Genomic DNA, 12,696 nt, shown 5'->3' with positions numbered 1-12,696 from the left:
AAAAATCCAAAAAAAAAAAAAACAAAAAAAAAACAAAAAAAGAAATCACTTGAGCTAAAAATCAGTTCTGAAATCTATAAAAATTAAACAATAGCCACCCCCATCAAGCTTAAAAGTTTTAGGATTAAGAATAGATATAAAAAATATTTTATAAAGTGGCATAAGATTCAATCATTGAAGAATAAGTACTGCTAATACTTAACGCCTTTTAAGTAACATTAATTAGAGAGCTCACACTAGACAAGATAACAACTGAGGGAAAAGAGATCTTAGTTACATAAACATGGCCAGATATTTTGGGCCACTTGATTACTTATGATTCATCTAATATTTACTAGGTGCTTACTATATACTGGATACTGTTCCAAGACTTTGAAGACACAGATTTAACCCTGTGTTTAGGGAGTCGTCTTCTAAGGCAGAAAACATGGTAAAATAAGGCAAGGCTAGGAGATAACAGCCGTAGAAGCCGCTATGTTAGGAACACAGGAAAACCTGCACGGCGTGACATTTGAGCAGAAGTCTGAATGAAGACTACATCCAGCACCGAATCTGGTGACAGAACTTTGAGTAAATGTGGTTGAAGTAGAAAGAGAGACTATAAAAGGAACCAGTATCATAGCATGAATCATACAGAAGGCTTCGATAAAATCTGATTTAATCACATATGACCTTGGAATGTTTGATATTAGCCAACTTACATTTAGTTTCTGTAAAGGACAACTAGAGAGCGGCTGGATAAAAAGCAGATCAACCAATTGGCATCAGCCCTAATGGGAGCTAACAGCTAAAATGGCCTTTCAGTGATGGACTTGAGAGCACCACCAACTCTAGGCTTCGGCCTAAATAAGGAGGAGTGTGGTTCTGCCACTTACTGATGTGGAAAAAAATTATGACTTCCATTGTGGATGTGGTTAAGTTTATACACTTTGTTAGTCACTACGGGAAAAATATTAAGTAGCTGAAAAAATGAAAATATAATTAAGGGACAATTCTTCAGACGGCTTTGAACTGACCCGGTCCATTCCCGTTTAGTTGAAGTTCTTAAAAATAACTACAAAATGTGCTGGGAATGTGACGCCTGTGTTCTAATCCCTGCCCTCCTTAGGAGTATGATATCCTCTAACGCTCTAACACAAGCCTCTCATATCCCTCCAGTGTATAAATCCCTGATCAGGATGCTTCCTGATCAAACGAACATATACAAACAAGACTCCTTCCACCCATGACCACTTTCCAGGTCACGTGGGGGAAGTCCCACAATATCCTCCAGGCTTCTACATAATTACCACCTATGGGTAAGAAATCAATCTGAATCCCATAATCTGCTGTGTGACTGCCAGTCTGGAAACCAGTGCACAGTGAATGAATATGCTTCACAATACTGGGTTTATGGACCCAGTGAATGACTATAGAATTCGCTGGTAATCTAACAACCTGAATTAAGAAGGGAATGGTGGAATTCTGGTCCTCCTCCAGCAACTGGCCGTCCTTTAGCTAGTGTACCTCAAATAATCTTGGGATATAAAACCCTGGGCAGGCGGCTTTCTGAGGTCTGGTGACTATAGCTGTGGTGCAGATGAGATTCCACCTCCTCTGGGGAAACTTGTCTGAACTTGAGAAATCAGCTCACAAATTCTAGAATGTGGTTGACCTTCTTTAAGTAAAGTAATAAATCTGAGCCTGCTTCCCAAATTCGTTTGTGTCTGTGTACTTTGTTTTACTAGACGTTTCAAACAGCTGATAACCAGACAACCAGTACAGAATCATACTGTTTCAGAGTTCATGGAAGGAGTTAAGCCCAGCTTGCATTTGAAAGCATGAAAGTATTGGCTGTATTTAAAGCTACAGGAACAAAAGAACTCTCCTAAGAAACAATGGAAGATGGCTATGCACTAGCCTGGGGCATGCTAACATTTACAGATCAAGAATAAAGGATACAGAAAAGGAGACAAAAAAAAAAAGTAACCAGTAACTGTGTTCAAGATAAAAAAAAAACATGCAAAAATAAGAGGAAAATGAGCAAAAATCAAGGCAGAGGACCACATACATTTAAGCCTTAATAAACCTGATTAAAAAAAAAACACAGAAATTCAAAAATGGATTTCTGTAGCTGGGTGTGGGTGTCATAAACAGAACTATTATACTAACCCTGCTTTGATATTTCATTTAAAATTTTCTTATTGCTTATATGTATAATTAGATTTATATATAACACTATCTGACAAAGTCAGTACGAAGAACAGTTTGATTGGACTTTAAACAATGACGTCTACTTTTAGTCATCCGATGGGATCATCCTTCAAACACTCATGTGTCTATCACACACATCACCTATTGATACAGATACTCAACTTCTTATGAGTGACCTATTCTTTACCAGCCCTTGCTGGTAATTTTACCCTCATTTCCATCCTATTCTCACCTTCTTCCATCTGTTTCTAAATCATAAAAGGGCTCCCTCCCGCTTTTTTCCTTCCTTTTTGTCTTTTTTAGACAGAGTCTGATACTGAAGCCAAAACTGATCTCAAATTTGTATCTCAGCCTCCTGAGTGCTGGGATTAGAAGTTTGGGCTACTATATTCAACAACTGGATTTGTACCACCAGTGTCCATTTTATGAACTATTCTGTATATTTTATTAATTATTCCATGTCAAATCAAGCCCCTTTCCAAATTCTCCTATGTATCTGGTCAGTTAGCACCTCCATCCTCTTCTTTTCAAGGAAACGTGTCTTTAGAATAGTTTTTATTCACTGGGCGTGATGTATCGCATCCCAGGAATAATGAGGTCAGTCTTCAAAACACAGGGGATTTCAGAAGAGCCTGAAGTACAAATAGCCTTACAAATAAATAAATAAAACGAGGGAGGAGTTGCCAGGAGTGCAGCTCAGTTGGTAGATATACCTTAGAGTGAAGGAAGCCCACATACTGAGCATGACAGTGTACTCCCGTACTCCCCGAGTAGTCTGTGCTAAAAAGCCGCGTCCTGGCCTCAAAAGAGGAAAACATTCCGACTCACTCTCATAGTTTTCTGCTGTCATTCCACACCATGCAACCACACTCTATCAAGACCTCACCTGGCCTTCAGACACCCCTCTTTATTTATATTTACCACATCACTTATCACTGTATAACAAACTTTATATTTTACTTATCATTTTCCCAACTGGACCCAAAAGCAGTGATTTTTTTTAAAAATAACTTTCCCCCATTTTGTATTTCTGACTCACACAACTACACTTAAGTGGGAGCAGACACTAAATATGAACAGAACAGTCAAATGAGCATCACTGGAAACATTTTATTTGCTTACCTCAAGCATGTTTTTTTCTAGCTCTTTGCGTTTGGTTTCTTCACTGTCCAGGTTTTTCTTCTTGAGGTCAAATGCACTTTGAGTCTTAGTATTGACGCGCTGGGCCTCTGCGAAGGCATCCTCTAAAGAGCGGAGTACGCCTCCGGTTTCCTACAATCAAGTGCACACCCCTCACATCACTTATGTGGCTCACAATACAGTTTTTTTTCTACAAGCTATATCACTATTTAAGATTAACATATCAATGTGGAGAACACTGCCCAGTAAATCCTCGTTATGGTAAAGTTTTCCAGATGTTTATCTAATTTGTTCTGACCTTATCTTTTCTTTTCTCCAACTCTTCTATCTCACAATTGAGAGCCTTTATTTTCTTTTCGTTCTCAGACAGCACTTCTTGAAGTTTTAATATTTTATCCTGCATTTCCTTTAGCTCCTCGGCTGAGCGCTCCTTGGTATCTTCAGCCAGCAAAAACTGATAAGCAATATATAAACGACTCAGGTGCTCTATTTCTCGCATTACTTTTTGGTACTCCAAGTAGGAAGATCTTTCCTGAAAGAAAAGTCATAGTAAATAATAATTGAAAATTCATACTTCCAAGCCAAATTTAGGGAGAATCTTGCTACAGCAAACTTGGATCAAATTTCTTTTTATATAATCTGATAGATTTTTGTCTTTACTGATGTCACTTTAACCTCAGAACTTTGGCTTCTAAGACAGCATTATCCCATCTCTAAAGAATCCTATGTGGCCATTTTTATCTTTTGTAAGTTACGATCAAGCAGTTGGGATTACCACAGAAAAGTGTCTTCAAGGTCAGCTACGGGTAGAAGTCTATAAGGTAGGTCTACCCACGGGGACACACTGTGACATGCACTGGGCAGTCGTGTCACTGCGGAACTTTCAAGTCCTACAACTTGCTTGCACGTGTGTGAAGCTGATTCACATAAGGACCCACTGACGCAACAGAGCAGCTGAAGATAAAGAACAGCTCACAGCAGCTTCTCTGCCTCTCCCTGTTACCAGATTTAGAAAGAATGTGTCCAAAGGCAAGATTTAACTTTCCAATCTATTGTTCGCTACTAATAAAGGGAGTGCCTTAGGATCAAAGTTTTTCAGTTTTTCTAAATCATCTATACTATAAGGAGTTAAGCAATATTAAATTAAATGAGCACTTAGTAAGTCTTAAGCGGGTACATCTTTAGAAACAATGTGCTTTTTCCACTTATTACTGAAAAAACAATTCTTTTTCAACTTATTACTGAAACCACCAAGTTTTATGATCCCTGTGGCTGTAAATGCTATATCTAAGATTATGAAGACTAGTCTCTAATACCATTTTGACTTAGTAGATAGGAAATATATATCCACTGCAAGTAGAAGGCTGAATTATTGAGTACCAATTTTATCCTACAGAATAATTCCCAAGAAATGGTAGATACTTCATCAGTATTTGTATAACTTAGGATATGATTTTGAGAACCACCCTAACTACACCCTATAAAACATATAGTATATACCTCTTTTAATTTTTGAATAGTTGGAGTAATCTCTTCTTCCAATATCTGGAAAACAAAAGCAGACAATATTTTCAGTAGGTCAAGTAAAAACACCTAATTGTTCTGTTTTTCAAGACTTGGTACATGAAAGACTACGGAAAACAGAAGTGAGAAGAGCAATGTTCTCGCTTTATAGCATAAACTGCAAATTTCATGACTATTTAATTACCGTTTTTATTTCTTTCAGTTTAGCCTCCTTTTTTTCTATAGTTTTCTGGGCAGCTATTTTTTTGTACTCATACATTCTGGTTCCAGCAGCTTCTTCAATCATTGATAATATCTGGAATACATTGTATTAAGAATTCAAAGCAATGAATCTCACTGGAATTTAGCATTAACTATACCACTACATTGACCTCAACAGAATTTTACTGAGTAATATATACCACCCTAAAAAAGTTAACCAGATTAAAACATCTATCTGACCCTGCCACTTAACTGAGAAGTATCTGTAGCTTCACTCTTATTCCCAAATCAAGCCTTCTGCTACACTAATTTCCCAATGTTTATCACTTCTGAAAGTGAAATACTGATTGTTCCTATTTTCCTGATACAAGTCTAAAATGACAATAAAAATAAAGTAGCCCTTTCTTCTATTTTTTAAAGTTTGCTCTTAAACCTATTTTAAGTTGGACTTCAACTATTTTTTCCAAGGCTGAAGCATGGCATACATCCTTAATGATTATGGCACATGCATTAATGACAAGTTGTGACAAGCAAGTTTATGCTTCTACTTCTCTATTCAGAGTGAGGCCAAGGTCTTATGCTGCCACTAACTAGTAACTAAACAAAGCAATGTGAATGCATGCCAGCACCTTTTAGGAAGCTCCTATTCACCTTCAGAACCCATGTCTAGAAGATCACTGCTTTCCTGAACTCGTTATGATTTGTCCATGTTCAGCAGGTTTTAAACTAGTAATTCTCATTAAGACATTACCTTAGTGAAAGTAAACTTGACCCTTATTTAAATAGAGTAGTAACATCAATTACAGTCTCTTTAGTTCCTTTTAATAGCAAAAGTAAAAAAACTCATTTCACCGCACCAAGTACTTTCAAGGCAGTTACAAGTCCTTTGCCACACCTCATGTAGTCTAGAAAAGAAGCTAATTTTACATACATTTTTTTCTAGCACTTTTTCCTTAGTAATTCATCCCTACATAGAACACTAGTTAGCTACAGTACTCTACACAGTCAAGACCTTTGAACTACAGACACAGTGCTAAATGTTAAGCTACTTTCTAATCATTCTCAGACAAGGCTTCCAAAATCTTAATGTAAGAAACTACTTTTAAAATTTGGTTGCCTGGAAAAATTGAGTATTTATAATTACTATTTTTATTATTTATAAATAGTATTCTTACCTCTGGTGGTTTCATATTTAATACTTTCGTAATTCTGCCCTGAAAAGAAAACAGCAAATTTAGTTTAACTACAATGAGCTATAAAAAATGTCACCTAAGTACATCACATATGTTTAAGTGGAAGCTGCTGTAACTCACTCAGAGTGACACAAATTAAGTTACTAGATGATACAAAGGATAATGATACAAAAAGATATCAGTTTATTCCTGAAATATTAAACTGCTTTAAAGCTAGTCTTTTATAGTAAGATAACGATTCTATGGTGTTGATACTGGGCATTTTCCCACAGGGTTTTAAGAGTTGACAGCCTCACCCTAAAGGTGGGCTTTAGGGACATGATAGGATCATGAGCACACTGAACTAATCAATGGTCGAATGCACTGATGCAGGTACCACTGGACTGTTAGAAGGTTAGAAACTACAGGATTTGGAGGTCTCACTTGAGATACTGGGGTTCTAAGGCACACCTCCCTCTGCTCCTTGGAACCCAGGAGGTAAGTTAGCAGCTTGCCTCTGCCATGTGGGTCCACTGCTATATTTCAGCCTCACCGCAAGCACACAGCAATGGAGATGGTCAACAATGGACAAGGAACTTTGGAAACCTTGATGAAAAATCTTTCTTTCCCTGACTTTTTTCTGGTAGCTTTGGGGGTTCCATTCTGTGAGCTATAAAAACCTGACACATGACTTCTTTTTTAAAATTATCTTGTATTGGCCTTACATATAAAATAACTGCAAAAAAGCACACCACAGCAAAAATTCAGAAAATTCAATAAAAATAGACACAGAATATAGATATTTAAAAAACTCACAATTCTCATATGCATCAAATGAAAATTAAAGTAAACCTGTTATGAAAGATACAGAACGATCCCAACCTGCATGATGAGGAAGTGAGGGTTGTTAACGTTTAGGCCCACGGAACAGAAGAGATCCTGGACTCTGGTGTTATTGGCATTCACTCCATTGATTAGATATTTATTTCTGCCACCAATAACCACCTAAAAAAGAAGTATTTAACAACCTTTGAAGATAAAGGAACATTTTGTATCAAAATAATAAATTGTAAAATCCATTACTTTGCACTGTTCTGTATCCTGAGTGACTAGTGGAAGATGCATGTCACAATCAAAAGGACTGCGGATTTGGGTTAGAACAACTCAGGTGCTTTCACTAATTAGTGAACTATGCACATCTAACGTTATTTTTCCAAGATATACAAAATGTATTTTTCTTTCCTGATCATGTTCTGAAACTGACCACACTTAGAGGTTAATATCTGTTTTCCACTTTTTACTGGGAACAGAACATACTAAAAGCTAAAGACATGGATTCTGTAATGAATTCTCGACAAAACTCTACAAAGAGTTCATTAACATGACTTCTGACAACTTCAAAGAAAATAGAGTAATGGTACTTCAGCTTGGGTTCATCATGACACTCTAGATCCTGTCTCAAACAGATTTTACCTCAATTCCAAAATTACCATTAAGGGTATGATCATCGCATTTAACGAAGTCTGAAAGACTTTAACAGAGACTTGCTTCTCATAACATACACCTCACTGCATTAAGAATCTTCAGTACAGACCAGTAATAAATAAATAATGATTACAGTTAGTTTACTTTCTTTACAGGATTATTAGGTTGGGAGGTGTGTCCATAAATAAAACAAGGATTTTATACAAAAAAATGATAAGAATATAGTCTCATGACCCAAATAAAGACAGAAAAGATTATGTAGGCTAAATAGGGATGTAGAGACATTTCCCCAAAAGTACCTGTTTATGGCTACTAAAAAACTCAACAAAGAGCTGAATTCTGTCCTGCCCTACAAATAAATAAAACCAGAAGCTTGATTAAAAATAAAGAAAATCTATATTAACAAAATGCTAAAATAGAAAGTAAGAACTAAAAGATTTTTAAAAACAAAACTGAGAAGCTGAAAGCATTGACTCTAAGAAAAAAGATTAAGGACTAATGTGAGGCCCTTAATGATTTTAAACACAAAGACAGCAATGAGGCTAATTAATAACACATATAACAAGTTCAGAGCAGCTTCAAGTCACGTTGTGGACACTGAGAGAATACCCAAGAAAACCAGTGGAGAGTCTAAGATGAAGAAATGCTAATTCTGTCTGTATCTGTTCTTACTAACCCTTTTTATCACCACTAAATCTCAGGCCACATGGGTTAAAAAAAACTCTATGGAATTGTATGCAGCAGAGAGGCTGCTACATACTTGGTGTGTTTAGGCTAATGAAGGACCTGGAAAGCAGCTCAAAGCCCTGTAGGATTTTACTTAGAAAATATTTAGACCTGCAGACAACTTAAATATTGAAATATACACAAAGTCAGATTTCATATTTGAACTCTCAATAGAACCAAGATTAATACATAAAACTAAGTTAGCAAACTCCTGCTGAATTTCAAATTAGTTTTTAATAACCTCTTTACAAATCAGAATAGAAGGCAAGATCTGAAGTAACTGCGGGAGCTCACAGGGAAGATTTAGACATGATAGCTTAAGTTCTAACCACAGCTGAGCTGGGGCTCACGGGATGGAAGACAAGATCTTTCACTCTCTTACAGACAATGTATCTCACAGGGTACTCTCAACTATACAGTTCATATTGACAGAAGCACCAGTACGCAGTTCAGGCCTCTAGAAGATAGTCTAAAGGATTCTAGCCAGTACTCATAAGATTTGCTCATCAGCACTAACCAGGAAGCCTTTACTGAGCCGACTGTCAAGCAACACATCAGACCCGAAATGTTTACACAGTGTTGTTACCCAGCAATTTCCTCCTAGAGAGAACATTTTATCTTGGTGAGAAGCTCCTTGAGACACAGGATTTTCTTTCTTAATGGAGGTAAAACATTCCAAACTGCAGGGAAGTGCCTTAAATCTCATGACATAAACAAGTTAACCTTCAGGAAATCCCTAGAAGTGACCAGACTCCTGGCCCACCCCTCCGCCCTGTCCATCTTGCAGAAGTACTGCTGAGACACTCTCACATAAGACAAGTGACCTGAAGTGCTGACCAGCAGCTGTCTGAGACGCTCACATCAGCTGAGCTCCTAAAAGAGGAACTCCAATGCAGCGCTTCTCAGCTTTCCTGATGCTGTGACCCCCGACCATAAAATTATTCCTGTCGCTACTTCATAACTGATTTCGCTCCTGTTATGAATCAAATGTAAATATCTGTGCTTCCAATGTTTTTAGGTGGTGCCTATGAAAGGGTCACTCGACCCCCAGGTTGAGAATCACTGCTCTATCACGGTGCAGTGGTGTGTAACAGCTTCCTCCAAATGTTACATCCTGCAGGGACCCTTCACATAGGGAAGCAACTCTTGATAGCTCCGGGAACTCCTCAAAACTGACCAGACTCACTAGGCCCCTCACTCATAAGCTATAAAAAATGAGTCCCCCACCCCCTCAGAAGGAAGCTAACATGCAAAGAAGACTCTAAGAGGAGAAAAGTTACAAAGGTGACTAAGAGCAAACCAGCTGCCTGGAAGAGGTTAGACCAATGAGATACCTGGAAAAGACACTCTCCAATCTGCTGAGCTGCCCTCGGGCTGCGCACTGTGCTCCAGGTCCCTAGTTCTGTGAGCTGCCACCCACGTGAGATGAGACACTGTCTCTGTGTCATTTCTACTCCTGTAAGTGGTAATGCCTTATCTCAGATCCTGTGAGTAGCTCTAGTTACCAGTCACCATCAAGTTCAACTTTGGTGGTACGCACACTTTGGTCGGCCGTTGTTCCCCTATCTGGGGACACTATAGTGTCACACAATATACAGTATCCAAAGGCTTGACCGCTACTCACCTGTCTTGTAACTGTGATTTCATCATGAGCTTCAAATCCTAAAGGACTTTGCTTTTTGTCAGAATTATCAAAAGTGATTGAAACGGAGGCTTTGGTAATTCCAGCCTGCCCATTCTTATAAACTAGATCTTGTAAATTAGAAGCCCGCACCTATAATTAAAGAAGGAAAGTTCACTGACTCAACTTCATATTCTACAACAGCAGCATTAAAATATATGTCTTGCTTTGAAAAAACCCACCTGTGTAGTGGTAAGTAAAAAAGAGGCGGTCACATCCATCCATCAGCAAGAAAAACACGGACTACGGACAATAACTTACTATCGGTACCTTTTACATTCTATTCTGAATCGATCTTTACTAACTTAGCAAAGGCTAACTTGAAAAACTCAAGGGAGAGGTATGAACTTTACTAGGCACCCCATCCATTAGTACACCCTAAAAGGCACTGTAAGGCAGAAGAGCAGGTACAGACTCTGAACCTAGACAACACTGAAATAACACTGCTTGGTGGGGGCATTACTCCCAACAGTTTAAGAGGAGGAAACTGAGGCAAGGTCTCACAGTTTCTGTTTTTTTCATCTAAAGGATGGAGTAATCAAAATCTCTGCTTAAATGGATGCAATGCAATATAAACTAATTTACGTGAAGCACAAGCATGCAAATGAGGTCTACAAAGAGTAAAAAAAAAAAAAAAAAAACAGGCAAATGTAGTCTCCAAAGAGTAACAAAGTCACCCTTGGACAAACGTTTACATAAATCAGAAAGTTTATACTGTACCTGAGACAGGTTGGAGATGCCTAGGAGAAAGCAGATGGAGTCCAAAATATTGGATTTTCCACTGCCGTTTAAACCAGTGATAGCATTGAAGAGGGGGTCAAAACCATTGACTTCAGTCCTTTGTGCATAGGACTTGAATCCTTCGAGAATGATTGATTTGACATACATTATTCTACACTGTCTTGGGCTCGTAAGCCTCTGTTGGGCAACAAGAGACAAGTGAGGTCTGTGTTAAAACAGAAATAACATCACTCAAGTATACGTTAAAAAAAAAAAACAAATCACAATAAATATCACAGGAATGTAGAGCACCTGAAAAATACACTTGCCAAACTACTTTTAATTCTAAAAACAGCTTCCTCGAATTTAAAATTATCAAGCAGTTGGCCACCGTTTGGAAGTTAAACCATCCAGCCTGGAAGTCACCATCTCTTTATTACTGCTGCCCACTTTCCTAGGCTCGTGTTGATTGTAAACACTGTAGTTAATAAAGACTGTGGGTTATTTCACATTTAATTCTCCTTGTTACAAGCGCGCCTTTCTGGTACTGGAATGGATACCCCTCTTTACCGTTCCTTCCTTTTTCCTCCGTGGCAGTAAAAGATGACACTAAGCACCGTTTATCTGTCTACCCAAGTCACCCTAAATCCCGCTATACTCTTTGCCTACACACATCCGTGACACACTCTCTCTCTCTGAATAAGACTTTCAGGACCCGGGTAATTAGCGGACCTTAAGGACGAGGTGGATCGGTTCTACAGCCTCTTTGTAAACATTCAGTGGTTTCTCGCGTCTCCGAGCACTTGTTGATCCGCCTTACGGATGAACCAGAGTCAACATCTCTATCTAATCAGCGCTTGAGGCCCCTCCTTGAACCTGACCCTTCCCGCGCCCCGTCTCCCGCCGAGACACCCAGCTTGTGGCCGGGCCAAGGGCCGCACTACGCACCCGCCACAGAGCCGCCCGGGCCTGGGAAAGCAGCGCAGTTCCCTCACAGCGCGAAGGCGGAGAGCGAGACCACCCGACCCGGATCGGGGCGCTACCGGGCGAACGCCAGCATCCCCGGCACAGCGTCCGCCACAGCCCAACCACCGTGCCGGAACTGTTCCTTTGAATTTCGGCGCGAGCGAAGGACCCCGCCTCCGAGGCGTCTCGCCTCTGTTGGTGCCCAGTATCTGCCTGACGAATGCGCTTCATCTTTCGACCCCAGGAAAAATACAGAAACAACGTGACGATAGTAAATGATGTTCTCGGCAGTGGAGGGCAGGGGCTATAATGCTGTGGGCATGGAAAGTGCAAATGAAGACGGGTCGTTCTCACATCCGCGTCAGGCACGCTCTAGGCAGCATCTGGTCTGGGCCTCGCGCGGCTCCGGTCCCGCCCACGTTCTGGCCCTTTCCGGCCATCGGCTTCTGTCCTCGGGCTCCGCCTTCTCCAGGTTGATTTTCTGGGAGGTTACAGTGTAGAAACCCCGGCTGTCCGGAGTTATCTTCTGCGGCTTCTTTTCTCCAGGTTGCTGAGATTCCTGGAACGCGGAGGCAGTAATTAGTCGAATAGGAAGGCTCTGGCTTTGGGGACACAAGGCTCAGTTTTCCAGAGGCGACCCTTTGCCTGCAATAACGGGAAGTTGGGTAGCAGGTGCTGGGCAGATGACTGTACGATTCCTTATGCCAAGAATCTGTTTAATGATAAGCAATGGCTGACCTACCGGTTCAGGAAAGTTTGCTGAAGCTTCTTAGGAAAGTTGGTATTTACAGAGTTCTATGTACTATCGGATAGCTGCGTTCCAAAGGCTGTCAAAAATTCCTCCACAAACATAGAAGCCTAGGTGTTCTTGTTTGTTTTCGTTTCGTT

The 12,696-nt window shown here is 39.6% G+C and overlaps 1 protein-coding gene across 2 annotated transcripts in view; it reads right to left on the bottom strand.

The window, feature by feature from the left end:
* Window positions 1–12,465, bottom strand: part of Smc2 (structural maintenance of chromosomes 2) — a 42,546-nt gene extending 30,081 nt beyond the window's left edge. Inside the window, exons 1-9 of one of the 2 annotated variants that reach the window (XM_050128360.1) lie at window positions 11,791–12,465; window positions 10,843–11,040; window positions 10,066–10,215; window positions 7,113–7,235; window positions 6,234–6,272; window positions 5,042–5,152; window positions 4,834–4,878; window positions 3,632–3,865; window positions 3,316–3,465 (exon numbers count right to left, since the gene is read on the bottom strand). In XM_050128360.1, coding sequence (XP_049984317.1) covers window positions 3,316–3,465; window positions 3,632–3,865; window positions 4,834–4,878; window positions 5,042–5,152; window positions 6,234–6,272; window positions 7,113–7,235; window positions 10,066–10,215; window positions 10,843–11,040; window positions 11,791–12,039 — 1,299 coding nt within the window. In that variant the 5' untranslated portion in view covers window positions 12,040–12,465. Of the gene's footprint in view, window positions 1–3,315; window positions 3,466–3,631; window positions 3,866–4,833; window positions 4,879–5,041; window positions 5,153–6,233; window positions 6,273–7,112; window positions 7,236–10,065; window positions 10,216–10,842; window positions 11,041–11,574; window positions 11,731–11,790 lie in introns of those variants that run through there. The other variant, XM_050128361.1, reaches the window with a different exon arrangement.
* Between the last annotated feature and the right edge of the window lie 231 nt (window positions 12,466–12,696).

The sequence above is a fragment of the Alexandromys fortis genome, unplaced genomic scaffold, assembly GCF_014885135.2.
Source record: "Alexandromys fortis isolate MF-2015 unplaced genomic scaffold, M_Fortis_MF-2015_v1.1 scaffold_301, whole genome shotgun sequence".
Lineage (NCBI taxonomy): Eukaryota > Metazoa > Chordata > Mammalia > Rodentia > Cricetidae > Alexandromys > Alexandromys fortis.
The sequence above is the reverse complement of the archived record's forward strand: the minus strand, read 5'-3'. Positions and strand labels throughout refer to the sequence as shown.